This window comes from Hirundo rustica, chromosome Z (genome assembly GCF_015227805.2).
Source record: "Hirundo rustica isolate bHirRus1 chromosome Z, bHirRus1.pri.v3, whole genome shotgun sequence".
Classification (NCBI taxonomy): Eukaryota; Metazoa; Chordata; class Aves; order Passeriformes; family Hirundinidae; genus Hirundo; species Hirundo rustica.
This window is the reverse complement of record NC_053488.1, coordinates 52,540,476-52,556,632: the sequence shown is the minus strand read 5'-3', so window position 1 is coordinate 52,556,632 and position 16,157 is coordinate 52,540,476. Positions and strand designations below refer to the sequence as shown.

The 16,157-nt window shown below is 35.5% G+C and overlaps 1 protein-coding gene across 10 annotated transcripts in view; it reads left to right on the top strand.

Moving 5' to 3' along the window:
• MEF2C (myocyte enhancer factor 2C) overlaps positions 1-15,700 on the top strand; it is a 140,190-nt gene extending 124,490 nt beyond the window's left edge. For 5 of the 10 annotated variants that reach the window (XM_040089318.1, XM_040089315.1, XM_040089319.1 and 2 more), the window contains 4 exons: positions 401-573; positions 2,726-2,855; positions 3,753-3,888; positions 11,059-15,700. In XM_040089318.1, the coding sequence (XP_039945252.1) occupies positions 401-573; positions 2,726-2,855; positions 3,753-3,888; positions 11,059-11,284 (665 nt within the window). In that variant the 3' untranslated portion in view covers positions 11,285-15,700. Of the gene's footprint in view, positions 1-400; positions 574-1,767; positions 1,792-2,725; positions 2,856-3,752; positions 3,889-10,962 lie in introns of all 10 variants that reach the window. The other 5 variants (XM_040089314.1, XM_040089311.1, XM_040089313.1 and 2 more) reach the window with 2 other exon arrangements.
• Positions 15,701-16,157: the final 457 nt, after the last annotated feature.

Below are 16,157 nucleotides of genomic sequence, written 5' to 3'. Positions count from 1 at the left end.
ATCCTCTGTAGTTGTCAAGAAAATGTGAAATGGCTTTGACAGTTTTTATGGCCTTGAATTATCTGACTTTCCTCATTCTTGAAGGGCAAATGTAAGAGTTGGCTGCTACAAGGGTACAATATATTGCACTATATACCACAGTGCTGTAAACAAAATTTTATCATTGAGTTAATTTCAGCAAATCAATGATATGTCAGCAGCCATGAGAGAAAGCATTTGAAGACCTGTTGTTCCAAATACGGCACGTTTCCTATAAAGATACATGACATAGATATCCACCATGGGCTTTTTATTTCACTATTTTGGAAGGGCTTAAAAGATACAGTGAACTTTATCAAGCTTTTCTCTCTCTTTTTTTTTTCCCCCTCTTTTTTTTTTTCCTCTTTTTTTACCTTATCAGGAAATGGATATGGCAACCCCCGCAATTCACCAGGTCTGCTGGTCTCACCTGGGAACTTGAACAAGAATATGCAAGCAAAATCGCCACCTCCAATGAATTTGGGAATGAACAACCGCAAACCAGACCTCCGTGTGCTTATTCCACCTGGCAGCAAGAGTACCATGCCATCAGTGGTAATGCATTTTCAAAGCTCTTCTTTTTATCTTTTTCAGATAAGAATTATTTAGGAAATTCAAGACTGGTTCAGGAAACTAAATTCTTGATTGTTTGGTTTTTCTGACTAGGGCTTTACATTAAGTTGAGGATGTAAGCTGAGCCTCTTTGATTACTTTTTGAAGTCTTATTTACATCCTACCTTTTGTCTGTTGAGTTACAAAATAGGAATTGTGTCCTAACTGTGCACAATCTAACTTTCTGCACTCTCTTTCCCAGCAGCTAAAAGAGTCTTTCCTGAGGTTGTTATAAAGGCTGAATTTAACCCTGAGTATTTCTAACCTATTAAGTTTTTCTTAAATATTTAGCCACACATACTCTTGGCAGATGGCATATTAACAGTAATAAATCAATTTGAGCCCTATCACTGTGAGCTTCAAATTTTCTAATGATAATAGGTAGTAAATAGAGCAAGAGAAAAAGGATTATGGAATTTCTGTATCTTCTGCCAGGACTAGTGAAATTCAGGCAATGTACTAGGCTAGAAAGCTGAATTGGGAAGGTATCATGTCCATGTCTTGTAGTTCCTTTTGAAAAGTTCACTAGTGTTTCCAAGTAAAGCTGTTTTGAGTGATTTAACATTAAAAGTTAACTTAATTTTAAAAGATTGTCATTTAAGTGATGTGGTTTTCCATTTTATAACAAACATTATTAAAACAATGTTCTAGGTTGGCTTCTTCAGCTTGATGCGAAATAAATTAATCATCAAACTAAAGTTGCCCATAAATGTGATGCTACTTCTTAAGTGAAAAAGTGACAAATAGTCCTACAGGGCAATAGTTGATCAAGGCAGTGACAAGCTGTCTGCATCAAATTATTTATTCCGAGCCCCTTAAAAATTATATTTTCCAAGAGACTCTGCATGGTCAGGTACAGCAAGACAGTCTGCAAACTATGGGACTGTGGAAGAAAAAGTGAATTCTTGGAGAAAGTCTTGTGCTCAAAATTGGATTGGTTGTTCCTACAAAAAGTCAAACATTATATTAGAAGGAGGAAAAATAAGAGATCTATGAGATGTATTTTTTTCCAAGATATGTTCAGAAGGTGTTTAATTTCCTGCCCCTATGATATGAAAATATTCCCTAAGCTAAAACCTGCACCCTAGTAAATACTTATATTCACTAATTTTTAACACTCCTTTCCTATGCAATCAGTCTGAGGATGTTGATCTGCTTCTGGTAAGTGGTAATAATGCTCATCTCAATAACAAAGAAAAGAAAACCAGGGGTTTTTTTATCGTGTAGGTAAAATATTGGTTGAAATAAAATGGAAAATAGTACAATAATAACCATGTTGTGAACAAAAAGGTCATTGCAATTTTTTAAATATAGCAACAGAAGGCCAGATGCAGTTGCACATACTCAAATTATGCATGCTAGAATTAAGCTTTCTTTTTGGTGATGCATGAAGAGCATGCAAACTTATATTTTTGAAGATGGTGCAGCCTTATGACCTCTTTTTTGGTGGCTCTCTAACCATTTTTTTCCTACCACTCACATAATTAGAGTTCTCTAGTGTAATCTTTACGGTGCAACACCTAGTACCCTGGAGTTAAAGCTAAGTGTATCACTGCTGTGCAATCTAACAGCCTTGAAGGATTTTTTTATTGCACAAAACTGAAGTAGTCAGAGCTCCGTCTCCTGGTAAGAGTTCAGTGTTCAGTAGTCTGGGGGTGCACCTCTTTCAAAATCCAGCAGAGCTGGGTTTGAGGGTTTTTTCTTTTGCCTTTTTGTTTTGATTTGGTTTGCTTTGTGGATTTTATTGTTTTTTGTGGTAGGGTTTTTTTTCAATATGAGTAGATAACAATGGGAATAGAGCTTATATATTTCATTTTTTTTGCACATGATCTGTTCTACCCACAATAAAAGCAGTCTTACTAGTTCAGTTACCTTGGAGATACTGATGTAATGGGTTACTATGGTGACAACTGGTCTCTTGAAAGCTTGTAAATGATAGGGTTGGCAGAGTTCATCAAAGCCACATGTTAAATGATTAATTTCTAGATATTTGTAACAGACTGTATTTCTCATGCGCAAAGCATTCCCAGAAAGCAAATACACTCAACTGACTTAAAACTGGTAAATAATATGTTTATTTTACTTACTTTAAAAGAATCAAAGGATAAATAACTCCCAGTCTGCTCAGTCATTGGCTACTCCAGTGGTTTCCGTAGCAACTCCTACTCTACCAGGGCAAGGGATGGGAGGATACCCATCAGCCATCTCAACAACATATGGTACTGGTAAGTATGGGCACAGGATGCAAAGGATGGGGAAGGGAGCAAGGTGCTGACAAGTGTCTATCTCAGTATTAATGAATTAACTGATGTTCTTTGGGAGAAAATGAAAAAATTCATAGCTGTTATGCCTTTGCACTACATTTGCTTATTCTGTACCTGTCACTAACTTCAGATATATCTATTTTAAAGTTAGCTGATTTGCTTGGAGAAATCTGATTTTGTAGCTTTATTTCATTGGCTTTAAACTTAAAAAAAAAAAAAAAAAAAAAAAAAAAAAAAAGTGGGGGGAGACTTAAAACAGTTAACAGTTCTTAGTCTTCCTTGGATATAATTTCATGCAGTTGAGTGCACCATGAGTGTAGTGGGAATAAGCAGCTTCACTATCTCCACTCCACGTTTCAGTAACTCTGTTGGCTGTCACACCTTCCTACCTGGGAGGGTGCAGAAATGAAGCCTCAAGGCATCTTTACAGTTCCTGTTGTGTATCGCTGCTATACAGAGTGCACAAACTGACACATAGATCCAGCATACATAGTTTGTTCAGAAGCAGGCTGCCTACTGGGGTCTGCAAGGAAGACTGTAACAAAATGTTATATTTTTCAAGTCTTTCTGACAGTCTATTTGTAGTTATGGTGAATGTACAGACTAAGAATGCTTTAGATCTGCCAGATCCAGTAAAGCCCTGCTAGATTCCAGAATAAATATTAGTGCATTATTTGCTCTCAAGTTAATGAGTTGAGGGAAGAGGAAGATTTACTTTTTCTGCTGCAACTTAATGTGATTGGTGTAATTAAAATTAAAAGGCTTACAAAGTGACATGATAATTACTATGCTGGTTGTTGTTTAATTGCTTCCTCTTTAATTCTCTCTTAATTATTGTCTTTCTGTTTTCAAATCTAGAATATTCTCTGAGTAGTGCAGATATATCATCTCTGTCTGGTTTTAATACAGCCAGTGCTCTTCATCTTGGTTCTGTGACTGGCTGGCAACAGCAACACCTACATAACATGCCACCATCTGCCCTCAGTCAATTGGGGTAAGTAGTGTTTTCTTTATTCTATTGTCCTACAGTGACTTCAGTCTCCCCAGTAATTCCAAATGTGAAATATGTCAAGATAACAAACCAGAATTTATTTACTGTGTGTAAAAACTAGATTTTGCAAAACTGGGACAATGTAATTCATGGAAAGTTTGCTAGGGAGCTACAATGAAATACTCTGTCTTCGTGACTTTTTCTCAGTAGTGATTTGTTTGTGTTTTAGTTTTTATTTCTTTAAATAGAATTTGTTTCACTACTAAAACCAATCATCTATATTGTACTGATACCATACTTACTATTTATGCTTTTAATTTCCAGTTAGTGTTGCACAAACATTTGCAGTAAGCTAGAAAATTGTTTAGATATTTTAATAAAGTAAGACTTACATAACCAATTGACCTGAAAGTAAGCCTTAACCTTATATGATAAACACATACTTCTTTCCACTCAACTCTGAAATTCAGGTTTCATTTATTTGAAGATGATTTCTATGAGAAAATAGCATGATTAGGCCGAAGAACTGTGAGCTCACAAACTCACTGTCGTGTGCCTGTGCAGAGGAGTACAGGTATTCCTGCCCTCTAGTGGCTAATTTTACAATATTTATTCAAGTTTTGGAGAAACACAGTGCTCAGTCATCTCAGGATCTTTAAAAGTGTGAAAATTCACACAGGAAAATCACCTGAACAAGCAACCTCTTGGCTCATGTAAGTGAACAGGTGTATGATTTTCAAATATTCTGGTATCTTCAATTTCTATTGAGTAAGACCATGGCACAGTAGCCTAATGTATGGTTAGACGTGTTGGAATTTTAAAAAGTTTAGTTATAAAAATAGAAGCTGAGAACAGCAGGAGTATATTTATGAGGAAAGAATTTAATTAATATACATTTGAAAGGAGGGCATTTATTTCATAAAGAGGTTTTCTACATATGCCTTTTTTTTTTTTTGAGATTGCTGCCATAATGTGGAATGATTTTATACTCTAAACATGGCTTAATCTTCAAATTTCTCCTTCTACTTTATCTGACCATTTTTTGTAACTTTTTTTCATGTCTTTAACATGTTGATAATTTGGGTTTTTAAGGAAAGTTACACAAATGTTCCAAAGGAAACTTTTTTTTTAAACCTCATTTCTGTATAAATAAGTGTATATTGGTACAAATGTCACAAAAAACCATACAATTGAAATACTTGTACTAGAAAAAAATAGTGTTAATATCTTTCTCTTACCATTTTTTTTGAGTTTGCACAATTTCTGAGGCAGCATTCAGACTTACTGTACAATTAAAGTCATAAACTCTCAAATAAATGGAAATCTCATGTTAGGTATCACTATATTAAACAATTAGTATCATACCAAGGAATGTAATAAGGCTATTTGGTTGGCCAAAAAAAAATTATATATGTGTGTGTGTGTGTATATATATATATGTGTGTGTGTGTGTGTGTGTGTGTGTGTGTTTGTATACACATAGACATACATATATAAATAAAAATTAACTCCTAAACTAACTACATGCCTTTTCAGATATGTCACACATCGTGATCTGTTTATAATTCATATCGCAGAATGTCAAGGGTAATGGCTGCTGCTGTGGAATACATTCTGAGTTGCTACTCTTGTTACTATTGTTCTTTCATTGATTTGTAAGTGACTTCAGCTATGAAAGCTGCTTGCCAGAAAAGTCTGGGGAAGTCACCTATCACTGTGGAAATCTTAAGCCTTTGTTTTACTCACTGAGTTCCACATGCAATAGCATCTGTTTTAACTTTCATTTCAAGTTTTTACTTGAAAAACTTGAAATACTGTAGTCCATGTCAACCTGATTTAGAATTTGCAAAAAGATTTTTAAAATGAAACAAAATTACAGTCATCTTCTCATACTTAAGAAAACGTATCCAAAAAGGTTTTGACAACATAAATCTCTGTACTTAGTGAGTTCATATACTGAAAAAATTTGGCGGCTGTGAGATGCTTGCTGTTAACAGTAGGCTATAAAAACATGTGAAAAAACAGTTAATGGAAGAGGCATTCCAGCTCTCCTTCAGGTTTTATTTTTCAACAAAGTCTAAAGGTGAAAATCAGCTCTGCTTCCTCATAGCATGACAAGAATGTGATTAGTAGTAGAATAAGATAGGATTAGATGCATTATCTTGCTTCAGATAAGTCCTCATCAATTTCGGTAGCACAGTCAGAGCCATCCCAGAGGTAACTGGAGATGTCTTCAACCTAGCTCTTAGTTCTTGAAGTTGACTGTGCAATTAGGAGCCACACTAGTGCTGGAGGACTAGAGGACAGATACATGAGGACATGGGAATAATTCACTATCTGTGCAGATTGTGGCCTTCTGCCAAGCCCAGTGAACAGCACAACAATGTAGAGCCTGTTTAGACATGTAGAGGCTGTTTAGACATGATTGGGACATTAAAACAAGCCAAAGTTTTCAACTTTTTAAGTTAAAAACCAGAATAGTATTTTCTTGTTCTTTTAACTTCATCTACACCTGGAAAAAATACATACAAAAATTCTACTGAAAATCAGTCTCTCCCAAAGTTTTGGTATTTGGCCTGAATAAGTACATCAATGTCTCTTACTGCGTATTTAACATGTACTAAGAAGACTACCAGAAGTAGCTGCTAATAACCAGAAGGGAAGCCCTTTCCACACTTTTTAATGAATTATCAAAAAATATTATGCACAGATCTGTAGTATGGAATATGTTCTCCTGCATCCACATTTCCTAGCCTAAGAGACAATATTTTCATCTAAAAGTAACATCCACAGGTGAAGTTTTCACTTTCCTAAAGTATGAATGCAGGAAAAGAAGCAATATTAAATCTGAAGGAGCTTCAGTATAGATAATTATTTATGAAAGAGAAGTTTCTCCAAACTTCTACCCATGTGAATAAAAAGTTGTCAAAATTCATGCATTGACTTTTTCCGTGACCCTTATATAGCAAGATTATTATTTAGCTATAATTACTCTTGATTAGATAATAACTATAGCTAGACATAGGAAAATATTCTCCATTAAAGTGTTTATACAGAAAAATTTGGAAACAGTTACATCATATTTAATGAAATGGTATCAGTTCTGCCAATTTCTTTGTTTTGAATTAAAAAACTTATGTATTTCAGATTGAGCTTTTTTCCTTATGCTACTATTATAAATAAGATGTTCTAGCAACTCATTTTCATGCTATTTTTTTAATTCCTGTTTAAAAAGTGTAAACCTTAACATGTGAGAGCTAAACAAAATGTCTTGACACAGAAATTCTTATTCTGCTTTTGCATTGATCAGAAAAGTATTAAAAAATAAACAAAACCAACTAAAACCCACTTAGCTTTTCCCTAGAAGTAAATAAATAGAGAGGAGGGAACAAGTTTAATTGCAAATAAGAGAAAAATTAAGAGAATAATATCTTCTCCTAGATACAAATTAGGACTTAACTAAAGTTACATAACTAAATTTAGCCATGAATTTTCAATGGTCCTTTACATGTATTTATGGGGGAAAATTTTACAAAGTGAGGAAGGAAACTGGTTTAGAGAAGCAAGGGTGGGTGTAAAAGAAAAGATGCATGAGGCTCCTTTCCTTCAATAGACCACTTCCTCACTCTAGAAAAACCTACATGGTCCATGTTCATGTCCTCACTCATCACTTACTCTGACCTGCACTTCTGCCTGTGCACACTGAGCTTCAATACCATTTGGAGATTGGGATGGACGGAGATGCATTCAGAGTTGTCATCATCCGAAGCTTGTGGCACCCTGCCTTGCTCCCCACTTCTCATACAGCAGAGCTGTGTAGATGTTCTGTGTGGAAACCAGATAGGAACCGGCATTTCTCCGTGTGGCCATCACAATTTGAATAAACATCAAATTTTAACTACTCTGGGCTCAACAGGGACTGGTGTGACAAGTTAAAACATTCATTTTCTTCACTGTCCCCATAACATGAAATATTTTCATATAATATGTGGAAAAAGGTGATGATGTCTGTATAAGTGGACTGCCTGGCACCTAATCAGTACACAAAGGTACACAAACCTTTGAATCATTTTCTTGAGTTTCTCTGTAGTTTTTCCATATCCAAAACCTCTTTGCTTACCAGGGAATTTAGTGAAGGTTTCACATGATTACAATAGGGCATGCTTGGGCCCAATTCAGGTAATTACATGATGCAAAAGTGTAAAATATTTATTGGTACATTTAAGTGCAAACAGCTGTTTCTACATTCACATATACCTAATAAATTAAAATTAAATCATTTTGCAGCAGACAGAATTCTCATTTCTTATGGTCCACCTCCCATTCTAAATAGAGGTCAATCCTCTGTTTAGAATATAGATTTAAAGATTGCACCTAAGTACCTATTATTTCACCATTCACATACATGAGTTACAGTATGTTTCCCATGTAGATGACCATTTTAGCTTAGATGAACTTCTCATAAAAACTTTGCAGAAAAGCCAATGAAATATTGCAAATTATAATCAAATAAAAAGATAATAAATTTCAGAAATACTTTCAGCTGCAAATGGCTGCTTTTTTATAGAGCTGCACTTTTCTTTTAATAGTAAGAAAAGTGAATCACAAGAAGCACTACCGTTTATTTATGTTGTTTTAACATTGTTTTAAACCTCAACCTTCACCTACCAAAACAATTTCTTATCCTTTTTTAAATGTACAAGGGAAAAAAAAAAAAAAAAAGGGGTTCAAAATTCAAATCAACCCGAAGCATTTATAAAACTGCCACTAATTTTTATGCCAGGTAATTATGTAATACTGCTGTTGATTCACAAGGAATCTGTAGAAAAGTCTATAGAGATGCATTCTCATACTCACTTCTGAGGCGCTATTAAAAAGGCAATATTCCAATACAGCAATACCACCTCTGTATCATTGAAACTCAGCTTATCCTTCTATATTTATTCCTTTGGATGCTGTCACACAATGGAATGCCAGTATGTTCCATGTGAACAAAATTGACTGTTTAATTTTTGTCTATTTTTGTCTTTTTAAATTATGCCTAGTTTTGCAAAATGGCATATCATTTGCTCAAGTCAAACACCTCTAAAACAAATTCCCAGGCTCCACTACCCTTTATTATAGAAGTTTCTGGTTTAACTGTAAGCTTGGCGTGTAAAATCACATGTAATCTAATCATACTGACAAACTGTTTACTCAGGTGAAGTCCTAGAATCTCCTAAGCAACACAAAAACAAAGTCACTGGAAATGAAATTAAAAGAAAAGGGAAAAAAAAGTATATTTGATCCTCTTAGGACTGTTTTTAACATGTTCTCAGGAAGAGTAGAATATTTCACTAAGTTGTAATGGCAAGGTCTCATATTTGTGGTTTCTTATGTGTCAATATTTACAAATATTTTTAAATTGTTTTATTTAAATATTTAATTTTTTAATATTTAAATATTAAACAAATTTGTTTAATATTTACAAAAGCAATTCAAAGAAAATATCCTCTTTAAAAAAAGAAAAGGGTTACATTTTTTTACTGTGAAGGCTATTATTCATGAACTCTGTAACTTAGGAAGAGGCTCATTGCAGATTTGACAAATTTTTCTGTATAGGAATGAAGGGTTGATGAAAGAATTGGAGGTAGAACATCCTGTTTTCTGTGTTTTCTAACAACATCCATTCATTATTAAATACTGCAGCAATTCCTGATAAAAGCAGATGATATCATTCAGTATTGAAGTCATATACTTTTCTTTTAAATCTGTCAGAAGAGAAAAACATTCATCAAAGTAGAAGTAAATGTTGTTTAAGTAATACTTAGCTCTCAGTTGATGAGACACTAGAGGAAGTGGAATATTTCAGTAAACTATAAGTCTACACCCAAACTTACCTGTGTCTTCTGCATTCTTAGAAATTCCTTCCAAATCCCAGTATTACATCTTCTTGCATTAAAAATGCCTGCATATCCCTTTAGGTTTAAAATCTTGTGAAGTAAAATGGTCTGTTGCCCCTACTACCTTCCTACCCCTGTATGAATAAATACTCAAGAATAGAAAATTTGAAATTCTGTTTCTAGGGTAAGACACTAATTTCAGCTTAGCAAATGGTCTCTGAAATGAAACATAACAGGAACTCCATGTTGAGAATTCTATTTTAATAATGAAAAATCAGGTTTTGCCAGGAGGTGTTGCTTTTGTACAAAATGTCGTGCAGATGAAACTTGCCTCATTTCTCCTGTAGAGTGATGTGTTCTCAGTATTCACTCTCCTCCCTGACTGTTTCATTTTTCCTCTGCCACTACCTTCCCAAAAAATGCACCAAAAAAAAAAAAAAGCTTACTTTTGAATAAGTTTCAGCATAGCAGTCTGTCCGCTAGTAGCATCCTTCAAGCTTGGCTTTCCTATAGGCACAGTGTCCTCTCTCATCTTCTACTATTCCTCAGGTCCCTTTTGTAGTTTTTCCAAATGCATTCTGGATTTAATTGTGGATTCACAGATTTAAACCCTAAAATCATATCTAGGTCCTTTCCTGCCTGTACTATTTTGTTGATGTCAATGTTACAACCAGTAATTTCAACTCCATTCTGAAAAGTATAAAAATTATCAGCCTAGAATTTTTTGTTTCTGTTTTGCATCTGAAGTCACATGTCAAAACAAACCACAATAAAAATAGTTGGGTGCATTCAAATTAATTGTATTAAACCCAGCAGAAAATCCATGCTTCCCCTGTCTCGGCTGATGCATACACACACACAATTATTAGTTATACAGAAACCTGCAGGTGGTTCCAACAATGCAAAGGCTCACTATTCCAAATTTGTGATGACACTCGATTTTCAAAAAAGGAGAAAGAGAGACTGAAGGAAAACCTCTCTCTAAACTGATGGCTTGTCCCCCTAAAGCCGACCATATCTGTTGTGGTGCTGTCATCTCCTGGAATTCAGGAATTCCGCTCAGACAACAGTCCCCATGATCTCTGCGTGAACTGATCCTGTGCGAGCCTTTACACTGGTGTTTTGTGTGTGTTTGTGCATATCTGGGGGCTCCATGCCTCCTCCGTCTGTAACTGGGTTTCCTTTCCTCCTACAGAGCTTGCACTAGCACTCATTTATCTCAGAGTACAAATCTCTCCCTGCCTTCTACTCAAAGCCTCAACATCAAGTCAGAACCTGTTTCTCCTCCTAGAGACCGTACCACCACACCATCGAGATACCAACAGCACACGCGCCATGAGGCGGGGAGATCTCCTGTTGACAGTTTGAGCAGCTGTAGCAGTTCCTATGATGGAAGTGACCGAGAAGATCACCGGAACGAATTCCACTCCCCCATTGGACTCACCAGACCTTCGCCGGACGAAAGGGAAAGCCCCTCTGTGAAGCGCATGCGGCTCTCTGAAGGATGGGCAACATGATAGCATTATTACCTATTAGTTGGGATTTTTTTTTCTTGCAGTGTGTGTGTGCTATACCTTAATGGGAGGGGGAGGGGGGAAGGGTCGATATGCATTATATGTGCCGTGTGTGAAAAAAAAGTCAGGTACTCTGTTTTGTAAAAGTACTTTTAACTTGCCTCAGTGATGCAGTATAAGGATAAACAGAAATGCTGAGATAAGCTTAGCACTTGAGTTGTACAACAGAACACTTGTACAAAATAGATTTTAAGGCTAACTTCTTTTCACTGTTGTGCTCCCTTGCAAAATGTATGTTACAATAGATAGTGTCATGTTGCAGGTTCAACGTTATTTACATGTAAATAGACAATATGAAAACATTTGCCAGAAATGGCAGATCTTTACTGAGAGAGAAAGCAGCTGTTATGCAACATATAGAAACTGTACAGATGTTTTGACAGACCCAGCAGTTGGGTGGCCATGAATTGATGCTAGGAAGAGACTGGGTCACCTAATGTATTGAAAATGCTCACAAACATGCAGGCATTTTGTTAGAGTATGGCACTCAGTTAAAAAGGATCAAACCATTTCAAGAGGACCATACTTATTAAAAATGTTGAGTTCGAGGGCTGACACATTTAATTCTAAAAATTCTGGGTCTGCATCACTTATTAAAAAAAAAAAAAAGTATAAAAATATGTACATTACATTTTGCTTATTTTCATATTAAAAAGTAAGACTGAGTTTGCAAAGCATTTGTGGCTTTTGTAGTTTCCTTAAGCCAAAATGTGTTCTTTTTTCCTTGATAGCTTTGCTAATCTTTTAAGCAGTCCTGAAGAAACAAACAAAAAGGACTTTTTGTATAGAAAGCACTACCTTAAGCCTTGAGGAACTCCATGCTTTGCTAACCAAGATAACTGTTTTCTCTTTGCAGAAGTTTTGTTTTTGAAATGTGTATTTCTAATTATATAAAATATTAAGAATCTTTTAAAAAAAATCTGTGAAATTAACATGCTTGTGTATAGCTTTCTAATATATATAATAATTATGGTAATAGCAGAAGTTTTTGTTCTCTTGATAGTGGGGAATTATATTTGTGCAGTTGCACATTTAACTATTTTCTTTCGGTTTTCGTTTACTGGGTATACATTTTACAGATCAAAGTCAACTGTTGAAAGACTGATCTGTAAACAATTAGACTTTACCCATGTGTAACAACTTAAATCATTTTAATACAGCATTTTACCATCAGTTGGGTGACCTGCCATCCATTGTATATACTGATTAGTTCCTTCATGCTGTTTTGTGCATTGTAACAAGTTAAGGGCCCTTCTATTACTTAACGTCCTGCGTATCTTGTAGTTTTCCATGGATTAAATGACAAAGTGGCGCAACTTGGCCCTTTCTCATAAATGAAGCTGGTATTCTGCCTGTCAGAATTTAATGTGCAGCTCTAACGGCTGTCAGCTACGTGAGTGCAGGTAAATATGTGCCGAAGCAGCAGGGGGAGGCAAAGGGAGGGATTGGCACAAAAGTGCCTGTTGTATAGATTCCTCCCCTCTCTCACAGGCGTAAAATTCTTAAAGAGATCATCAGTTAAAGAGTGGTTCAAAATCAGTTGATTTTACACAGCCAATATTGGCCATCTGGTCCTTGGTTCTCATGGACCTCTGCAGTCACATCATCTCACAGTGGGCACGTTGTTGAGCAACGCTCCCTGTGTGTTTACACCAGAGCAGGACTTGCTTCAGCACATAGCATCCACATTTTCTCCAGCCTCATATTGTTCCTTTGACTAAGATAGCTTGACCAGAGGGCATGTGTCATTTTCTTCAAGTCCCTCTTTGTCCCTCTTGTATGTTAGAAAAAAATTGTATATTCAGGTGTTTCAGTTTAATCTTTCTGTTGGAGGGAAAAAGTGTTTAAGCAAAATGTTAGTGCCATAGTAAAAGTGTAATATTTCTCCTTTTTTCAAGAGTCCTTCTAGGTCTCAACTACATACATTGACATTATGACGAAGAATATAGTTGCAACAGCAAAACGTCAGCACAAAGTACTTTGAAGTGAAATCCACACTCATTTTTCCACCTATACATGCAGTTGCTGTGCACTGCTCAATGATGGAGTGTACCTCTCTGTAGTAGAGAATGATGATCAGACTACAGTGTGCATTAGGACATAGGCTCTTCACTTACCATGACTTTATAGAAGCTTGCCTTACAGGCACTCTCGGCCATGCAGGGGCTAGTACATAATCTGGGAACTTTTTAAGCAGAATACTGTGCTACTAATGCATCCATCTTATCTCGTGTAGCAAACTGCAGGGTAAACAAAGATACGCATGTTTAAAAAAAATAAAAATAAATTTAAAAACTTGAATCAAAACAAAAAAAAAGGTTAAATGGAGCCCAAAATTAATTTTAAAACACAAAAAACTTGTGTTTTAAGCCACCTTCACCCTCAGATTAACCTGTACTCATATTCTCTTCTGAGAATTTTAAACTTTAGTGTGTCAAAAATATGCAAATATATCACAAATATACCTTGTCATTTCAAGAAAAAAAATGATTTTATTGGTATCGTAGTAGAAACTTCTCAGTGGGGAAGGGGATTTGGTCTATTGATATATTAAGAATAGCCATATAAATAGTTTACCTTGCGATTTGCCTCAGCAACACATGAAAAAAATGAAAGATATCATTTAATGAAGATGCAGTCTAATATATTACTGCAAGTAACTAAGCAGAAAGTAGCGTGAAAAAGTATTGCCTGGGCAATTTATATTAACTCTGACAGTGATTTTTTGTATAAACACAAGTAGAGCAGAATCACAAGAAAATAAATGCCAGTCAGCCCTCTTGTTCCTGCTGCAGAGGGCAACTAACTTATACTGGCAAAATTGTGGGGGATAATGCATATTTGCAAACTGATCTAATGATAAGAAGCACAACTTTGATTGTGAAGTCACTTTCTGTAAACTATAACTGTCTACCTTTCTTGTTCCTTTATCTGTATCTTACCATTTATTGTATTTGCAAAAGCTAATTTGGGTTTATTGTGTGATTCCTTTCTATTTAAGGAGTTTGGGGCAGAGCCCTGAAAGAGTATTAACATTTACTTTACCTTAACCCATGCTATATGATGTTTTAGGCAACATTCTTAATTGTAAGTTCAAACACCTAAAGTGGCATTCTGGACACTTGCAAGTATTGTTATAGCTGAGCTAATCGCTATTAAAAAGTGTTGTCAGTTAGTGTTTAATTGCTGGTGACAATTATATGATATACCCTATCTGCACAACATATATATTGTATGCATTGAGCCATTCACAGTAAAGCTTTGGTCATTTCAGTGTCTCTCAAAATTGTGTTTTATAACAAAATGGCTTATATTTTTCCCAGAAGAGGAATTTAGCAATTTTTAATGACTAATGTAAAAATGAGCTGTTGTCCTCAGATCTTTTTCAGGTAAAGCTAGCATAAGAATAGAACTCATAGGCTGTTTTCAAGGACGTCAACCCTTTTGTATTGTATCTGCAATCCTATATACCCACTTTTATCTGTAGTCTAACAGCTGTTTTGTTTTCCTTCTTCCTTCACCTTGAAGGTAAATGCTTTGTAATTTTTTAAAAGCCACTCGAAACCTCAATAAAGGCTGTTGCCTAAACATGGCATACTTCATCTGTTCCTGTTTGTGCCATCTGCTGTGATGTTGTCAGTTATATGGCATTAATTTCCTGCCACTACAGGTCTCTTGAAGGACTGATGGAACATTGGTGTCTGTTAGAGTGCTTCAGACTGTAGATGTAATAAAAGGCTTTTGTTAATATATTTTAACCAAAGATGTGGAGCAATCCAAGCTTTGAGCCACAGACTTTCTGCATCAAAAGTACCCATTTGATTATTTTCATAATCACGTGTTGCATTTCTATCTTCCCTTCTCATACCTCAGACTGATCCATACCTCAGTTTGATTCAAAAAAAGGTCAGTTAAGAAAGTCATTTTAAAAAAATAAAAATTAAAAATGCAGTATTAAAGTCTTTTGTGTATTTAATATCAGACCTGGGTTACTGCAGGCATTACACTTGGATTGCTTCAGATGGTTTGTTGTATCCTTTTTTCTTTTTTTTCTTCTCTTTCATGGGGATTTGCTTCCATAAAACAATGGTGATAACAAAATAGCTTGTAAATGGGAGCATACAAGCATTTGCAAGAAATATTAAAGTAGAGGCTCACAGCGGCATAAGCTGGACTTTGTCGCCACTAGATGACAAGATGTTATAACTAAGTTAAACCACATCTGTGTATCTCAAGGGACTTAATTCAGCTGTCTGTAGTGAACAAAAATGGGAAAATTTCAAAAGATTCTCCTGCTGGAAATAAGGTATAATTTGTATTTTGCAGACAAATCAGTAAAGTTACTGGCTTTCTTAGTGATATGGTGTCTGTTGTGCATTTTTTTTATTAATTTGAATAGTTTCCAATTTTCAGTGTTTCACAATGTAACACATGAAAGAATCAGTGCTTTAACTACCAGCAGCTGCCTCAAGGTCCCTTACCAATTTGAAAGCACACATCACCCCACCAAGTCAAGGAGCTCCATCACTGCTCTGGAGTCATTTGGAATGAGGCCATCTGAATCTGTCCCTAGCAGAAGAGCTAGGTGAAATAATGCCTGGCTTTCAGGTACTTAGTTACTGACAGGGAATCTAAACTCCCATATATACATTTCCTGTGAATTCGACCCATGGGGACAACCATGCAAAACCCTATAAAAAATGCATGTTCTGTGTTAAAGTCATATCTTGGGATCTGTGCTCTGTCTATATTCTCTAACAAAACTGCGTAAGGACTGGATCAGAATGAATCTATTCACCTTTCTATACTTTTTTCT